Genomic DNA, 19,133 nt, shown 5'->3' on the forward strand with positions numbered 1-19,133 from the left:
AGTGTATATTACAGCAAACCAGTAAACAAGTTTTTGACAAACAGAACAGGAAATAAGTAATCAGCTGTCCAGGCTAACCCTTTACTTCTCCTGACGCAACAGGTAAACCTTTGGCCTCAAGTGACTCTGAAGATATGGACATCAGCTCCAACCTGTACTTCTCTGCACCATCATGATCTCTCCCATCAACAAGCTCCTCACTGTTCAGTTTCTCCAATGAGTGCTGTGACGCAAGAATTTTGTCTGGCAAAGCATAAGAGATAGCAATAAGCAATTCCCTCCACGCTTCCTCAGAAGTCTCTTTGCCAATTTCTATATTATCCATAAACAGTCTGCTTATCCTGCATGCATCACTTTCAGTTCAGTTTGATAAATGATTTGCTATGCATAGCACAGGTAACATGCATAGAGGCAACATCTCATTTTCAGGAGGTCAACCATCACCAAAATAATATATGCAGAAATAAGCACAACACAAGGTTAAAAACTAAGATATAAGAAGATTACCCATATACATCCAAATTTATTCATACAAAACAACATTTGCACTACTTCACTTAACATGCACTAATCAAGTACCAGAAAATTACCCATATACAGAACAATCATACTCCAACAACCCCAAGGTTAAGCCCTAGATTAATTACATGAAAATCTATGGAGAAAAGCACGCCATACAATATGTCTCAGACATGAGCTTTCAACTTTGCATTACATCCTCCAGTCTTTATAACTAGGTAAAAAGAAATCAGCACCCACGGCCCCTCCTCAGTCAGCATCCTCTGAGTAGCAGGTATTCATCAGAATGCCAATCTTATTTAAATCCCTTGTTAAAAAGGTTAGTCATTTGGCACGGATCATTAATAATCTCTCTCAATTTTCATTCAAAAAAATAATAATAATCTCTCTCACATCTTATAAAACAACTCCCTTGCACAAGGCTAACATACAAGATGTACGCAGTCTTCCCCCCCCACATAATATGCGGAGAGGCTATTTCTAGGGTTTCAACCTGTGACTTCTTACTTCTAAGTCCCACTTCTTATCAAAAATGGCACTTATCTCAGGCAGGTGGTACTCGCCACAAAAGCAAAGTCCAACATTTCCAACTTTCAAGCTTAGTTCAGTTGTAAACAAGAACATGATCAGTAGCAATGAGTATTCCATACTTAGTCTACAGGTCTTTATCATATCATATATTTTCTCGAGTGGTCATGCATCCAACGAAGCATTCGCATATATGCTATATGCATTTTTTGGATATGCGTTTCTGCTATTTGCATTGTGTAGGGTGATAATGAGATTCTTGATGGGTTGAATAACAATAACCCTGAGGTGGTTGAATGAATAAACAATCTGTATTTCTTAATGTTCAGATTTAACTCCAAAAAATAATGTAATCCAAATAAATCACAATGATATAAACCAACGGATTAATTATTCCATTGATTTTAATATGTTCTTCCATTGATTCTTATGTCAGACATATAGTTATTTCATTGATATAAACAAATAGATTAGTTATTAAATTGATTTTAATATTTCATTCCCTTGATTTTTATGCCAAACCTTTTGTTATTCCATTAATTTAAACACAATGAATTAGAGATTTTATGGATCCCAACGACATTCCATTGTTATAAAACAATGAATTTAAGCGAAAACAATAGAATTTCAATAGACAAAAAAAAACAATGGATTTCAATTACAGAACAATGCTTTGAAAACCGTTCCGAGCATCACGTTTTTCTAATTTTCAATTTCTTTCGATCTTTTGCTGAGTCAACTTGTCACATAGACTTGAGATATATTGGACTACATAAAATTGGATTTGGGGGAGGGCCGGTTCACAAGTGAACAGGTTAATAACCTGTTCACTTGTCAACCATCAGATCTAGCAAGATCTAAGGGTGTCCCTTAATTTGACTTTTTTCACCTTCAAGTTAAAAATTGGGGAAACCTTCACTCCTTCTCTATCCTACCATTAACGCCGCATCTTCGTCAAGGCAAGTACTAGGGACACAGAGGTTATCATATATGGCAACAGCCAAGAGGGCTGTCTCTAGAGGGAAGAAGAGCTCAACAGCATCTCCGGTGCCGTCAAATGTGCTGTCCTAAGGCTGTCTTTACAGGTTATGCTAGCCCAGTGATCAGGGAGATCTATTGGGAGATGCTGATATGTGTCCCAAAATCGAGATTTCCGACCCATCTCCGGTGTCGTCAAGGGAGCCATCCATTATAGTGCAATCAAAGTGCATGCAACCATCTCTAAATGCACGGAGGCCTGCTTCACTTAATGCCCAATATAGCATTATAGTGACATCAAGATGTTGTTTCACAAGTAAATTAAAAATGGGTTGCAGGTTTGGGTTTGTTTTCAATTGGATTTCTACTTGATTTCTTGTATTTACTACTTGATACAAGAAAAGCATCAACGATTGCAGTTCTTAATTTTTGTCTATTCAAGGGAAGAATGGAGGTTTGCCTTTGGTTACTGATTTGGTATTGTATTTCAAAGAGTAGATGAATGTGAAAATGCAGATATGGTTGTTTAATCCAGGTTTTTGAAAAAAAAAACTTTAAAAAGGTTAAAAAAAAGATGAAATTAGGGGGCACCGTCAGATCTTGCTCCCCAAGATCTGACGGTGCACAACTGAATAGGTTATTAACCTGTTCAGTTGTGCACTGGCGCCCCCAGAATCCCATAAAATTGAGCTCCCTAGCACTACCCTTTTTGCAACATGTCTTTCCTATTACGACCACAAACCCCCAAACGTATATTTTTGCCACAGAGCCCGGTCCAGTTGGTGATATTGATTTGGGCTTATTGTGGAAGAAAAGAGCTTGAGACGTGGATTTCATTGGGCCACTTCTATGAAGCGGAGTTTTTCTTTGGCTAAATGATATTTTTCTTCTCCAATTTCATTTCAGTCCTTAAAGCTATTTTTGGACTAATTTTGACTCTCAACTCTCACGTGGTACCATTTTCATCCTTCACATAGTCCTAAAAATTCCGACGTGACACCTACATGGCATATAGAAGAAAAAAAATTAATGCGGAATTTTTTTTTAGAAAAGTGGACATTTTGTTCCTAAACTATTACAAGGGTAACACTTTTTGTCCCTCAACTATTTATATAATTTATATATTTTTTTCTTTTGTGTCATAATGCATTATAATGTTGTTATGATGCATTGTGATATAAGGGACAAATTATACATATTATGAATAGTTGAGAGACGAAAAAATGACACTTATAATAGTTCAAGAATAAAATGTTTCATTTTGTCAAAAATTGTCACGTTGGATTTTTCTAATATGCCGTACAAGATGTCATGCCAGATTTTTCAGTTATGAGGATTAATTTAGGGACAAACGGGTATCATGTGATAATTGAGGGTCAAAGTTAAGTCGAAAAATAATTTAAGAACGAAAATGAAGCTCGGGGTATAGTAGAGGGACAAAAAAGGGTACTATTTCACCATTTTTCTTTTGATGCAACCTTACAAAAGAATATTGTCCCACTCTATGATCTAGCTCACCACTTGAATCAGCCCAAAATGAAATGTAAGAGCACATCTAATGATCTTTTACCTGCCAAAAACATGATTAAGACTGGGGAAGCCCCAGCCTAGATGGTAATTAAGCCCCCATTGTATAAACTTGTCTATAAAAAAAATGATTAAGACTAAAATGCACAAGATTAATTGAATTGATGAAGTGAAATCACCAGAAACCTAGAAAGTATAAAATACATTATTTTATTGCTCAAGTTATTTGAAATTACGTGAAAATTAGCCAATGGGTTATCAAGAATTTGATAAGCCAATGACGGCTTTTTTTTCTTGGAAAGGGTGAAACCCCGACATTTTATTGTATTTTAATAACCATTTTATTCTAATTTACAAATGCCAGACAATATCGGAATACACTAAAAAAATACAAACACCATACTACAAACTGCATAGGTATAAACCCTAGAAGGCTAGACAACACTAGATACTACATATTACACCGAGATAAACCCGAATAGACTACAAACAAACACCAGCCAATGATGGCTTTTGTGATTGAGACATAATAATAGATTAATAGAACTTAGTGACGCCACCAATGATCAAACATTAAATTTGGATAAAAACGTGGAAAGTTCATTCATAGAGAGAGTTTAACAATTCCAAAATATTAAAGTGGATTGTTGTACTCTATTAATTTATTGTTCTTAGATGTCTAACTTACTTGTTTAATTTTTACAGAACATTTCGTGATAAAAATATACCAAAAGATCAAATTTAATTTGATTTCAAATTGGACAAAAAAGTAAAACGTTCATACATGGAGATAGTTGAATAATTTCAAGACATTAAAGTGGATGTACTCTATCTATGGTTATTAGATTTCTAATACAATTGCTGCTTTACTAAAAGTCAATGAGAGTTTATCCACGAAAATGGGAGATGATGACATAAAGTTGTTGCACAAAATTTGGAATTAGGAGGACAAGTAGGTTTTAACATATGATGATTATTAAGATATTTCAGTCTGCTTATATATTATCCAGCATGATAACATCTGCTACATATGATCTGTTTATTACGTCACATCGTTTTACATATAATTGATAAGCACTTGTCGATATATATATATATACACACACATATACATACATACATGTAGATCATAGCCGTGTGTATGATGGACAGATATCTTTAGTCAATCAGATATCCTGGCAAGTGGCAATCCAAACAAACCTTTGAAACTTGCAATCCAAACAAACCGTTGTGTGTTTGTGTATATTTAGTTAATATATTACTGGTGTGACAGTAGTGGAGACCAGTAGCTAGCATTTTGAATACGAATTTCAATATTAGAGTGATATTAGGGTAAATATAATAGTAACCAACAATAATTTTGGTAATGCACGTAAAATGTGTACGTGAACTGTGAAGATAGAGAATAGCCATCCAAACACTCAAAACGAATGATAGGAGACTTTTGTTTTGTTTTATTCCAGCCATTGGATTTGAAGTTCACAAAGTTGGTTCATACTTTTGGTTCTTTATATATATATAAGACGTAAAAAAACTCGCCCGAAATCAGGAGTTCAATTCTAAACTCGATCAACCATCTTGTTGGATTTTGATCAAAAAAAGTGTTAAAAATTGAAGAAATATGGGCATAGGTAAATCCATCCGACGGGCAGGAAGTTGTCCAAGCAGCATACGCAAATAGTAGTTGCGGGATAGAGGTGAAACTGTCTAGACAGTTGACGAGACGAGTTTTTTATGCTACAAAGAGTTTTTGTTTTGATGAATCTCGTTTTTCAAGTTGCTCTGTAATTAGGAACATGATTGTTATCATATTTGTAACCAGAAACATCTTGGATAGAATTAAACTCTAAGTTTTTGTTCTACTATATATGATACTAATGTTTCATAAGTGATTTTATAGAGAAACAAAGGGCTGTGTGTGGTGAGCATCGAAAGAATAAGGGGTTTTATTCCTGAGTTTACCTAGGTTTTTTGGTGAGAGAAAATTGTCAGCATGTGGTTGTATAAATTTTTTACATAGTGAAATTTTCTCTTGGTTGTCTTTTGACAATACCCATGGGTTTTCTTCGGTTTTGAAGTCTTCCACGTATATTCTTATATTGAGATTATTACACTTTTCTATTTCAATTTTCTCTCGTAGGATATTTCTATGAAGAATGATCGGGTCTAATTTCCCAACACATCTCAAATAATTTGCCCTACCTGGGTCCAACTAATCCATCGAGCGGATTTGCACGTCACTAGCGGTTACCAAAACAATATATATATATATATAGATAGAGAGAGGGATTCTCAGGTGCGAGATCCCACACTTTATTTAAACTGCGGGATCCATCTAACACCATTCACGCGTAGGCCCCATCACGTGTGGGGGCTACACTTACACATAATGAATGATGTTAGATGAATCCCTCATTTTAAATAAAGTGAGGGATCCCTCACTTGAGAATTTTCATATATATATATATATATATATATATATATATTTGCAAAGAACGGTGGTTTTACGTGTTTGTTTTGTGATTTTTCTTCATATTTAGTCAAATGCGTAAATAAATATGTTGGTTTGTGTTTCCCTCAACCATACGCAAATTAGCTAGCTTTTCCATTTTAAACTCTGACTTCTCTTTTTCAAAGGATAATTTAATAGATAATACCCGACGACTATGATCAATAATGATGATGACGAAAACTAAATTAAAAATTAAAACAAAAACCATAGCCTCAAATATTGAAGATATCCGGCTTCCACTGGCTAACCTTGATTGTCACATTCAATTTACCCCTAGAAACGGGAACAAAATGACAGATGTTTTAGCCTCTATCGGAGTTAAAAATCAAATTCATATCAAAAAGAGGTATTGAATCTTTCGAATTTCTATTCAATGGTCCAAAATTTTCATATCTTTTTCATTTTATTTGGGTAAAAAAATATACCAATTAGAATACAATCATAATTTTTTTAAAAAAAAAAAATTGTAGTGTGCTGTAAATGAATTATAGCGGAGTCTTCTGTAAAAAATTTATGGCCCCGGCGCTCCATATGTGTGTGTATTTCTCAACATGTCAACATTTAAGTTTGATACATTTGACTTTTGCATATATCAATTTCTCTTTAGGTATGTGGCTAATAGAGTCAAATTAATAGACATGAATTTTGATAGCTGGCTCACCAGATCCCATAATGTATAGTCGCTATAGCTACCATATACGTATAATAATTATATATTAAATCAAAACTCGTGTATCATATATATGCTATTATAAGACAATATGCAAATTAGCATTAGCAATCCAATTTGTCTCTGTCTAATGAAAAGACCCAAACAATATTGTTCATCTAGGGACGGCCAGGTTCTTCTCTACCTATCATATCAATCATAGGAAATTATAAGCTCAGTTTGGGTCATTTTCGTCTCATTAATTATAGTCATTATATATATATAATTAACATATGTTTTAAATCAAATGCGCACTCTTATTGAATGAGATCTTAGTCATCCCAGTAATTCATATTGTCCATTGATTGATGTAAGGCAAGGACCCACGAAACCTCTCGTAATTGAATCAGAGAATGACATGTCAATCACTAGGATGACTAGAATCTCATTTATTGGAATCCCTATCATTTCTAAAAAAAACAGAGCAACCTCTCATCTTCCTTATATTTTAGGAATAATTATCTTTCTTCAAAAATAACAGATATAAAATATGTTAGATATATTTTGATGGTTGTGTCATGTATTCAACTATTGAATCTTTAAAGCAAGTGAACTGTTGGTTGAACGGCAATCACCTTGCATGTAAGAGATCATCCATCCATTAAGGCGTGGGTTCGAATCCTACCCCCTCCCCCGATCTATCCGATCCAATCTTGATCACAAAAGGAAAATCATTCCGAATTCTCTTCATATATTGCGTTTCCAAGACGTAGAGTATATGCGTGTGGTGTCTGTAAAGCAAATTAAAATTATTGCTTAACAAACACCCTACACCAGATGGAGCAAAATTAGGAAGTCAATTATAGTGTTAATATATATATATATATATGAGGGTCCTACTCCTACACGAAATTGAAAGGAAAAAACCCAACAAACGTTCGAGAATCTCTCCATGTCAAAGCCAGCTCAGCTGCATCCGTCCATCATCGCACGCAGCCACTTCTGTCCACATTCATTCATGAAATATTGCAAGCAGGAAAAAACATTCTACCCGGTTTAACGTCAACTATCCAATATTCAGGAGATCCTTTCCCCGAACTCATATGTGTTTCTGTAGGTTTAAGAAATTATCTTTAAGAACCATACCTTTTCATGATTCATTTGGTAAATCTACTTTCATTCTCTATTAATTAACCAATAAGATGGGACTACGAATATGTTTATTGTTTAAAGATAAATTGTTTGAAGTCGAGATGCTTGTACTCTTTCCCTAGTACGAGAGGACTGGGAAGGATGCACATTTGGTGTACTAGTTATTGTGTTCATGGTAAACGTTGGGTAGTCAAATGTGGATCGGGAGGGACGCACCTCAAAATGAATGCTCTCCTATTTCGACTTTCCCAGAACTTCCGATAGCACAACCGATAACATTCTCAAAGTGTATGATTCACTTGTAATTCTCATCTAATGCTTTGAGAATTGTTTCAATTCATACCACAATTTAATAAACTTTTCACTAAATTTATTCTCCACCATTGTATAAGAATTACAAACTCTCGGAATTCTAGAGTTGTCCCATCTTGCATTATTTCTTATTGCCAGCTCATTAATTTCCCTCGTTTTTACTTCATATGTGGGTCCCTCTTGTCCATGCATTCGCAGTCGTTGATAAGTTTCCCACCACCCTCTCTCTCTATATATATATATGCACCATAAGCCCTTTCCTCCTCACTTCATTCAAACCCAACACCACTTTTAACTATTCCACTCTCTTTGTACTACTCTCTATCCCCATTCTCTCTCTTTTGCATTATTCTTGTGTAAAAGCGTATATATATACATATCAGGGAGTGCTTATATATGTATATATAAGCAGCAGTATATGGGTTCTTCAGGTCTTCCCAAACAGGTAGCTTTCTATTATTTGTTATCAACGAAATCAAACTATAAATTGCATGCACCAGCTTTTATATATATATATCTTTCCTCTTCTTTTTTTTTTTTTTTTCCTTTTTAGTTTGTGCATTAAATTGCTTAATTTGGTTTTTCTTTTAGCTTGAACTTCTCTTAATTATTAGCTATTTTCAGAAAGAATGGCGTTTTAAACGTCTACTCAGTAACTCAAATAGTACCATTTTATCCTAAGACCTTATTTAATGATAGAGTATAAGCAACCCACAATTTTCAGTAATTTTTGTTCATTATTTAGAAAAAAGAAAGAAAGAAACAAACATATATAAACTACTATTTTTCAGTGTACGTATAGGTTCTTGCTATGCACGGCAATCACTTTGACTCATGTAGTTGTTATATATATATATATGCACATATACACACATGTATTTTCTTTCATTTATTTATTGAAAAACATATTCAATGTGTTTTGTATTATTATTATTACTGTTTTTGTTATATCAACAATGTCCAATGGTTTGGGAGGCGTCACATCATATCACATTTTTGTTTTTCAATTTTTAAAACTTGTCTGAATTTTTCTCCATTATTAGATGTGAATTGTAAACTATAAAAAATTACGGAGCCCCCAAATCCATTTCGACAAAGACATTTATTGGAAATCGGTGTACATATCTTGTTCATATCTGAAGCTCCACTTATCACATCTTACTACAACAACAATAGGGTCAATCTGAATTTATCCATTTCCGTTCTGTATCTGTGTTTCATTTTCCTCATAATTAATAATTCCATTATAATATTATATATACAGTCACACACAATTACTCAATTTGTGATGAAAAAAATTAAGGATGTCAGTATTTTTTATCTCAGTTATCTCGATAGCTAAGATGGATGCTCATGATTTCTATGAAATTGTGGTTCCCGCATGATCCATATGAAATCGTATGCATCCATCTCAACATTTGGGATAATTAGGACAAAAAACACTGAGATCCACAAAACTATTAGTCTATGACGTAGTTGTTTGTTAATTACTTAATTACAATTAAAGATCGGTCTTAAAACTCTGATGATATTGCTTAATTTATGTACACATGATCTCTAGATCGTCTTATCATCTCACAATAACAAGTAGAATTAATTTGAATATCTCCACTATCTTTTTTTGTATATGTTTTTTATTAGGCCAATAAAGACCGTAAGACAAAGATGGAACAAGAGATTTATGCCTTGGATGGAAGTGTTGATCGACATGGTCGTCCTGCAATCCGTACTAGAACTGGAACTTGGGTTTCTGGAATTCTGCTTCTAGGTACTACAACTTAATTACCAAATGCCATATAATATTATTGATCAATATAGAGATTATCATTATCAATAATGATATATATATGTGTGTGTGTGTATGTATGTATGTATGTATGTATGTATGTATATATTGCAGTAAATCAAGGGTTGGCAACACTGGCATTCTTTGGAGTTGGAGTGAACTTGGTTCTGTTCTTGACAAGAGTTATAGGCCAAGACAATGCAGAGGCTGCAAATAATGTCAGCAAATGGACTGGCACAGTCTACCTTTTCTCTCTTCTTGGTGCCTTCCTTAGTGACTCTTACTGGGGAAGGTACAAGACGTGTGCAATCTTTCAGTCCATCTTCGTCCTGGTAAGTCCAAAGACTCCAAAACCAGTTCAGAGTTAATGCTTCTTTCTTAAGCAAAATCTAGTTAGCAGACTCGTTTGGTTTCGACGTGATTGTTAAGACTAGTGTTGTGCCATTATGATGAGAATCCCACATCGGAATATAGTGTGTTTGGGGTCTAGTTTATAAGGGAGCACAAGTTTTCTATTGTCAACCTGAGTTTTCAATAGAGAGTTAGACACAAACTTGTGATGTTAGACTTAAGCCTCACGTTTTCGAAATTTTGTATTTTTTTATTTTTCACTATATTAGAATTATAACCGGTTCTAAGGCTGATCCATTGATTTTGTCTGCCTCAATCTCCAATGGTTTCTTTTTTTATTTTTACAGGGCTTGGTGTCATTATCAATAACTACATACACATTCTTGATCAAGCCAAGTGGTTGTGGAGATAAACAAACTCAATGTGGATCTCACTCAGGCTATCAAATGGGATTGTTCTATCTCTCCATATACTTGATTGCTTTAGGAAATGGAGGGTACCAACCCAACATAGCAACATTTGGGGCAGATCAGTTTGATGAGAATGACCCTGAAGAAGGGCACTCCAAAGTAGCCTTCTTTAGCTACTTCTACTTGGCTTTGAATCTCGGGTCACTCTTCTCAAACACTATTCTGGGTTATTTTGAGGATAAAGGAATGTGGGCATTAGGGTTTTGGGCATCTGCTGTTTCTGCTACTCTGGCATTAATCTTGTTCCTTTGTGGAACTCCAAGGTACAGACATTTCACTCCCAAGGGAAACCCTTTGTCTAGATTTTGCCAAGTCTTGGTTGCTGCAATAAGGAAATGTAATGTTGCGATGATCCCAAATGAACATGATCTGTTCGAAGCCGATGAAACCGATTCCAATCGAGACAGAGGCAGAAAGATTCTTCACACTGAAGGATTCAGGTAACTCGATCACAAGCTGTTTGACGAAAGTTCTGTTCATTTACAGCCCCAATCATGGCTTGACCTAATGAATTCTAGAGATCCTACTTTTTATTCTACTACATTTTCATTATTGTCTAGTTAACTTTTAACTGATATGATCATGTATGCTTTATTTATCAGATTCTTGGATAGAGCAGCAGTTGTGACATCAAAAGATTACACTGACAAGGTAAAGGATAATATGCTTACTCCCAATCCATGGCGTCTTTGCGCGGTGACGCAAGTTGAAGAAGTGAAATGCATATTGAGACTCCTACCAATTTGGCTATGCACTATACTCTACTCAGTTGTCTTCACTCAAATGGCATCACTCTTTGTTGAACAAGGAGCTGCAATGAAAACCAACATTTCAACCTTCCACATTCCGCCCGCGAGCATGTCTAGTTTCGACATACTAAGTGTCGCCGCCTTCATACTCCTCTACCGGCGAGTACTCGATCCTCTTGTTGCCAGGCTAAGAAAGGACCCAAAAGGACTCACTGAGCTCGAAAGAATGGGTATTGGGCTTGTGATTGCAATAGCATCAATGGTTTCAGCAGGACTAGTGGAGTTATTCAGGCTAAAATACGCGAAAAAGGGTTGTGAAAACTGCGAAAACTCAAGTTCCTTGAGCATATTCTGGCAAATACCGCAGTATGCACTAGTAGGAGCATCTGAAGTGTTTATGTATGTGGGGCAATTGGAGTTCTTTAATAGTCAAGCACCAGATGGATTGAAGAGCTTTGGGAGTGCACTTTGTATGACATCAATATCACTTGGAAACTATGTGAGCAGTTTGATTGTCAGCATTGTTATGAAGATTTCTACTAGGGATGACATGCCTGGTTGGATTCCTGGGAACCTCAACAAAGGCCATCTTGACAGATTTTACTTCCTATTAGCAGCTTTGACAACTGCTGATCTTTTGGTCTACCTTGTGTGCGCAAAGTGGTATAAGTATATCAAGTTTGAAGGGAAGAGTAGTGGAGATCAAGGTGTGATCATAGTCTAAGCCAAAAAAGCCCCCCATTTCTTTGAAGAGAATTTGTTATTTCTTGCTATGAAACTAGAGAAAGTGCATGCATTTTCCACTTCTCTAAGTTGAGCAAAAACTATATATATATATATATAGGCAGTGTAATAAATGACTTAATTGGAGTGTATAATTTTCCCATGTCATGTAAAGCCGGTCTTACACGTCTGTGCTCAACTCAACTGGTTAATCATTCACGTATTGTTACACACAGTGCGGGGTTCAAATCCTGCAACAAGTTGGTGCAATACAAAAGTAAAAATAGTTTCATGTTGTCACAAAGTGTTTGCTTTATTCAAACTTTTTTTTGATAAATTATATTGATAAAACAAAATGGAGTATATAAAAAATAACATTCTTACAAAAGGGTTTAAAGTAAAGACATGCTTTTATCATTAATTTGAAACAAGTGGAACAGAAAGCAGTATACCCCATTTGTCATCTCATTCATCCACACCCTCAAAAAATTGAGAATCCATGAAAGAAAGGGTAATAATAAGTTGATAACGGATACCCTTAAGACACCATATAGGAATGATTAATTAGACTCAACTAATTCCATTATTTCACTTAAAATGTAGTTCATTTACCGTCAACAAAAAAAAAACCTCCCCCTCAACAAAAACACGTATAGTGTAGATTGGAGAATATCCTGATTAGCAGAGTTGTACGTGCAACATGTGGCTTTGCTCCATTGTCTATGTGCACATGTCATATCTTGTTGTTCTGCTAATAATGTGGATATGCCCAGTTGACGAAGTTGTATTTCACACTAGGGGCATACGAGAGTACATATGCAACGACTTTCTATCCGATTCAAGATGAGTTTGAGTGGCCTTATGATACTGGGCCATTAGTGATTGTCGATCCAATGCTTCGGAGATCAAAAAAAGATGTCCAATTTCAACATGATATGAGGGAAGATCGATTAAGATATAAATGTAGCATTTGTAATCAAAGAGGACACAATAAAAAAATATAAACAGAGAATCGGACAAAGTAAATATATATACCTAATTAATTGTATTTATATGGCTTTTTTTTTTTTGATAAACCACGATATATTAAAACAAAATAAAGAGAAAACAAAAGGACATCTCAGGTGATGGCCTAAACAGAGGAAAAGGGACAGTCCCCAAAACCAGAATCCAAAATACAAGATAAAAGAAAAAAATATGACAAAAAAAAAAAAAAAAAAAAAAAAAAAAAAAAAAAAAAAGGTGAAGATGACTCGGTACATGAGTATACATATAGACTTATTAGTTTGCCCTCCTTTTTTGCATATGAGATATAAAAGTCTGCAAATGATGAATGATGACCAGCACAGCTGGTCACTATCCTTTGAGATATCTTCTTCATACGTATATCTCGGTCCATGAGATTTCAAAACCTCCTGAGACACAATCTCCACTTTCCAAGAGTGCTGTTAATCCCATCAATTTCATCCTTTGTCCCATAGAGGCACACACACAGACAGAAGAAAACATACACCAGCAGCTCACAGGAGACCTTAACCACATCAAGAGAGCACACACACAGAAGAAGAAAAACACACACACCCAAGGGGAAGAAAACATAGGTCTTCAGCCCCAAACCCCGCTGCTCACAAGAGACTTTTAAAACCACAAACAAAAACACACCCACACAGAAGAAAAGACACACCCACCCAAGAGGGCGAAAACAGAAGGTCTTCAACCCAAAACCCAGACTTTAACCTCAACAAGATAGTGTACTCACAAAAGAAGAAAACACGCACACACAAGGGGAAGAAGACATAAGGACTTCAACCCCAATCCCAATTGCTCACAGGAGACTTTTAACCACAACAAAAATACACACACAGTATATACCCCACCCCACCCCAACAGTGTTTACACACACACCCAGTATATACTCACTCAAGATAATCGCCGCACAAATACCACTTCACATCACTTCCCCCAACCCCCTGAAAACACACACACACCAGTGTTTGCCCACACTTACTAAAAAAAAAAAAAAAAAAAAAAAAAAAAAAAAAAAAAAACGCACTTTTGCCCCCACACAGATAAACACACCATAGTCCACATTGATATTGATCGTTTCACCCAATACTTCAGAACCACGATATAAAATCATAGTTCCTTCTTACAGCTTCCTTTGCCAAGATATCTCTTATATGACTTTTTATTGCGCGTTTCTAATATCTCTTATATTGCAGGTTCTTGGAGTTAACATCATGGCATTCCATGTTACTCCCCACAGTCGGCGAACTAGGAAGAGATGATAATGTTGGTTTGATAATGTATTAGATGTTAATATGAGATAGTTGGCTTGATAATGTATTAGACGTTTTGATAATGTGATGTGAATCCCACATCGGAAAACAGTGGATTTATAGTCTAACTTATAAGGAATGACAAACCTCATATTGTCAACCTAAGTTTTCAATAGAGTTTTAAGTCCCAACTTATGATGTTAGACTTGGGCTCCTATCCCGTATGACGGGTATTCATCATAATGACACTATCTCATCTTGTGTGACGGGTACTATGTGGCAGGCATCATTGTTAAATTCATGTACAATTGACCCTATCCGAAATAGGATGCAAAGTAATTGAAAGTGAGTGTTACATATAAATGTATATTGGGTTTTTTCTAAAAAAACTCTATTAACCTTTTAAAGAATCTAAAAAATTAATTCGTTAAGATTTATTTTTTTTCGACCTTTTTGTCATGATAGACACCATATACTGAGGAGGCAAAGGGTGTTGATTTTCAATTAGGACTTTTCGCTTCTCTACACAGTGGCGGGAATTCACTCTTCCCTCTAAATCCACGAGAGGCATTCAATCCATTCAGTGCGGATTAGGGCACAGAAAGAGAGCAGAATCAATCAGAGAAAAATGGGGAAAGACGAGGAGGAGATGAGGGGAGAGATTGAGGAGAGACTGATCAACGAAGAGTACAAAATCTGGAAAAAGAACACTCCTTTCCTCTACGATTTGGTCATCACTCATGCCCTAGAGTGGCCCTCTCTCACTGTCGAATGGCTTCCCGACCGGGAGGAGCCGCCGGGGAAGGACTACTCCGTCCAGAAGATGATTCTTGGTACTCACACCTCCGATAACGAGCCCAATTACCTCATGCTTGCCCAGGTCCAGCTCCCTCTCGATGATGCCGAGAACGATGCTCGCCACTACGAAGCTGACCGCTCCGACGTTGGCGGATTCGGTGCCGCCAACGGAAAAGTCCAGATTATACAGCAGATCAACCACGACGGCGAGGTCAATCGCGCTAGGTATATGCCGCAGAACCCCTTTATTATCGCTACCAAAACCATCGGTGCAGAAGTGTTTGTCTTTGACTACAGCAAGCATCCCTCTAAACCCCCTCTTGACGGCGCGTGCAACCCCGACCTGCGGCTCAGGGGTCACACCACAGAGGGTTACGGGTTGTCTTGGAGCAAGTTCAAGCACGGGCATTTGCTTAGCGGTTCTGATGATGCCCAAATCTGTCTATGGGATATCAACGCCACTCCCAAGAACAAGGCCCTCGATGCTACGCAGATATTCAAGGTCCACGAGGGTGTTGTTGAGGATGTGGCCTGGCATCTTAGGCATGAATACCTGTTTGGTTCTGTAGGGGATGACCAATACATGCATATATGGGATCTCCGCATTCCGTCGGTTACCAAGCCTGTCCAGTCCGTAGTTGCTCACCAGAGTGAGGTATATATGTTTCAAGACTTTTGTTCATGGTTTTTATTTTCTTTAAATCTGTATCTCTATCGACATGAAAGATTTGTTAAATTGAGAAATTTAGGACCTCATAGCAAGAAATTGGACTCTTCAACAAAAAGGAAAAGTCAGTATCCATTGTAATTGAATGAGCAATATAACCAGGTGAATTGCAGAAAGAATAAAGATAAAAGAAAGAATCCCAGTAACCCTCTTGTTTTCACATTCTTGAGCCAAAATCTATTTTGATTGCCCAACAACAGCTGCACTGCTTATAACCTCCCCTTTTTGGTTTAGCCTATAGTGGTTACAGTGTAATGGATTAAATGATTGTAGTTCCCTACTAAATTTGGATGCTTTATTCATTTCTATGTGGAATGGCTCAAGAAGTGCTTCTTGGCTGGAAGTTTTCGTTATGGAGTTTGAGTACCATGTTTAGCACATCATGATATGGGCACCACAGTGCTTCACCAGATGATTATTGGTGTGAGGGAAAATATATTGATACTATTCAGACTGCTTTGTGTCCTAATATATGGTCATGAAATGAATGCACTATCATATTATTGGGTAATGAACTTAATTTATCACTATCCCAATTGCTAAGAGTTGATTGCATTGTTTTCCCTACCATAAGCTTCATATTTGTTTTGTAAATTAATAAGATAACGATGTTGTCATTTTTTTGTTAGGTTAACTGCTTAGCTTTTAATCCATTCAATGAATGGGTTGTGGCAACGGGGTCTACTGATAAGACTGTTAAGTTATTTGATCTACGCAAGATCGGCACTGCACTCCACACGTTTGATTGTCACAAGTAAGAATCCCTTGTATATATGTTTTATCTTAGTACTTTCTGCTTAGATTCTGTCCTTTTTATTTCTCTTGAACCTGATCTTATGCCATGATGTTACAGGGAGGAAGTTTTCCAAGTGGGGTGGAATCCGAAGAATGAGACTATTCTTTCTTCTTGTTGCCTTGGGAGAAGGCTTATGGTGTGGGATCTTAGCAGGTCTGTCCTTGATTGATTCTTGACTTCTTCAAATTTAGGTTTTGTGGGACTGTATAGTCTGTATTGCATTCATTCAACAGTCAGGCTCTCCATTAAGGGGGAAATTATGAGGCCAACGAATCTTAAGAAGTGCTGCATTGAAAGCTGATAATGAAGTGCTGGAATATTGGCAATATTGACAAATCGATATCATGATTCTTCCATGAGCTTATTAATTAACTAATTTTTGTGCTCTGAACTGTTCTGAAGAACGCGGCCAGAGTTGCTTCCTCTTTTTGTTGAGTGGCTCTATGATTATTGTGTTTTATAATATTGATTCCTATTTGGGGCCTTGTTTGCAGAATTGATGAGGAACAAACACCAGAGGATGCTGAAGATGGTCCCCCCGAGTTGCTCTTCATTCATGGTGGTCACACTAGTAAAATATCGGATTTTTCGTGGAATCCTTGTGAGGATTGGGTCATCGCTAGTGTGGCTGAAGATAACATCCTTCAAATATGGCAGATGGCAGAGAATATCTATCATGATGAAGATGATATACCAGGAGATGACACCACCAAAGGTTCTTAAGAGTATTGTTCATACTGAGGAACCAAAGTAGTTTATCAAACTATAATAGTTGTTTATTGTAGTTTTTTTTGTACTCTTGTTTAATTTACTACTGAGTTCTGGAAAATATCTTTGGCTCCATCTCTGTCCTTTCACCACCGTGTGTGGTATTGTGTTTTAATCCTTATTGATAAGCTTTTGGTTTTAACATTTGTCACCAAACTAGAGTGTAGCTCTCCTTTAGTTAACGAGTACTGAAAATATTGTATTCAAGATGTTAGAGAAGAAATTTCACTTTAAATGCAGCTGTGGCCTCAAGAGCCAAACAACACAGATAACATTACAGTCTAGTCTCCTGTGGCAGTGCAGGTATGCAACTTTACAGAATTTGGATGCTCTGCAATTCCCAGTACAAATCACGTCTAATGGTTTGTGAGCCATCTATATTTTCCTCATCAAACTTATTCTGCAATTACTTATTCTGCAATTTCAGAGGAGGAGGATGTGAATTGTAAACTCTCAAGAATTTCCGAGTTCCCTCATCCACTTTACAGTATCTCCATTGGCTAAAATTAGTTGTTTTGGCTTCCAGACCAAAGTCCTATCTTCCCTGGTCGTTCCATAAGTCTTCATTCAGGAGTCGATCAGCTGCAGTATGAGGTCCTGAATTGGAGTTAAATCCAACTTGTGGTGGCTGCTGCTTGTGATTTTGATCAGAATCCATCTTCATGAAGCTGAAGCCCATGATATGCCTGTACTCTCCGGTTCCAAGGCAACGGGTACACAAGCCAAGTCCACTGCCACGACAATCCCTGCACCTGCACACATACCCCAATATTTCTTCAACAGTAAACCCCAACATACTACACATCCAAGATCCAAACTTTGGTACTTTCTCACCATTTTGGCCATTCCCCATTTGGAAGCATCGGTAAATGCACACAATTCGTCCTTCCTACAGAGGATTGAGATCAGATGCTGATACACAGACAGAGAAAGAGAGAGATAGAGGGCGGGAGAGAAAAACCTTTTCCGCGACAAGATAGACAATCAACTGTTCCACTGCCATTGCAGACAACGCAAGGAGGGTCTGGTTTCTTCCTCACCATTTTTCGAACATTTGACTGAAAGAAACAAGAGAATTTCAAAATAATGCAAAACAAAGGAGTAGAGAATTAGGAATTCTTGTTAAACATTTGCAAGGTGAAAGACGTGCCTCAGTTCGGACAATCCAACACGGCTTAGGGACGGAGAGACGGAGAGAAGGAACGGCATCGCCGTTCCGATTCGGAGCATCCGGTCCGACGGCTCTTATGAAGGGAAGGCTTCCGCCGCTGCTCAAAGCCATTATCGCTTTCTCCGTACCAGCGATTGCGAAATCCTCCCTTTCTTGTATACCAATCGTGATCAGAGTTGTGCGTATGCATGGGCCGGATGCCAGGGAAGTTTCGGCCCATAGGGGCCTCCCTTTGGATCACTCTGGGTCAAGCCCACCGTTGGCCCAATAGAGTGATTCATGTTTAGGTGGGAAAATTGGGCTTTCAGCCTGCTCTAAGTAAAACCCTGTCCGAATTA

General features: G+C 36.9%; 3 protein-coding genes across 3 annotated transcripts; 2 read left to right on the plus strand and 1 right to left on the minus strand.

Annotated features, from left to right (window-relative positions):
• Positions 1 to 8,449: 8,449 nt before the first annotated feature.
• Positions 8,450 to 12,516, plus strand: LOC120003794 (protein NRT1/ PTR FAMILY 7.3-like). The gene is made up of 5 exons (XM_038852884.1): positions 8,450 to 8,622; positions 9,819 to 9,945; positions 10,078 to 10,295; positions 10,662 to 11,224; positions 11,387 to 12,516. The coding sequence occupies exons 1-5, from the start codon at positions 8,596 to 8,598 to the stop codon at positions 12,255 to 12,257; spliced, it is 1,806 nt and encodes a 601-aa protein (XP_038708812.1). The 5' UTR covers positions 8,450 to 8,595; the 3' UTR covers positions 12,258 to 12,516.
• Positions 12,517 to 15,028: 2,512 nt separating this feature from the next.
• LOC120004156 (WD-40 repeat-containing protein MSI1-like) lies at positions 15,029 to 17,713 on the plus strand. Its single transcript, XM_038853424.1, has 4 exons — positions 15,029 to 15,988; positions 16,690 to 16,814; positions 16,914 to 17,009; positions 17,351 to 17,713. Exons 1-4 carry the CDS (start codon positions 15,164 to 15,166, stop codon positions 17,577 to 17,579), a joined length of 1,275 nt encoding a protein of 424 aa, XP_038709352.1. The 5' UTR covers positions 15,029 to 15,163; the 3' UTR covers positions 17,580 to 17,713.
• A 122-nt stretch (positions 17,714 to 17,835) lies between these two features.
• LOC120004158 lies at positions 17,836 to 18,946 on the minus strand. The gene is made up of 4 exons (XM_038853425.1): positions 18,775 to 18,946; positions 18,586 to 18,682; positions 18,459 to 18,513; positions 17,836 to 18,376 (listed from the first exon to the last, which is right to left on the minus strand). Exons 1-4 carry the CDS (start codon positions 18,904 to 18,906, stop codon positions 18,160 to 18,162), a joined length of 501 nt encoding a protein of 166 aa, XP_038709353.1. The 5' UTR covers positions 18,907 to 18,946; the 3' UTR covers positions 17,836 to 18,159.
• Between the last annotated feature and the right edge of the window lie 187 nt (positions 18,947 to 19,133).

Source organism: Tripterygium wilfordii, chromosome 8, assembly GCF_013401445.1.
Source record: "Tripterygium wilfordii isolate XIE 37 chromosome 8, ASM1340144v1, whole genome shotgun sequence".
Classification (NCBI taxonomy): domain Eukaryota; kingdom Viridiplantae; phylum Streptophyta; class Magnoliopsida; order Celastrales; family Celastraceae; genus Tripterygium; species Tripterygium wilfordii.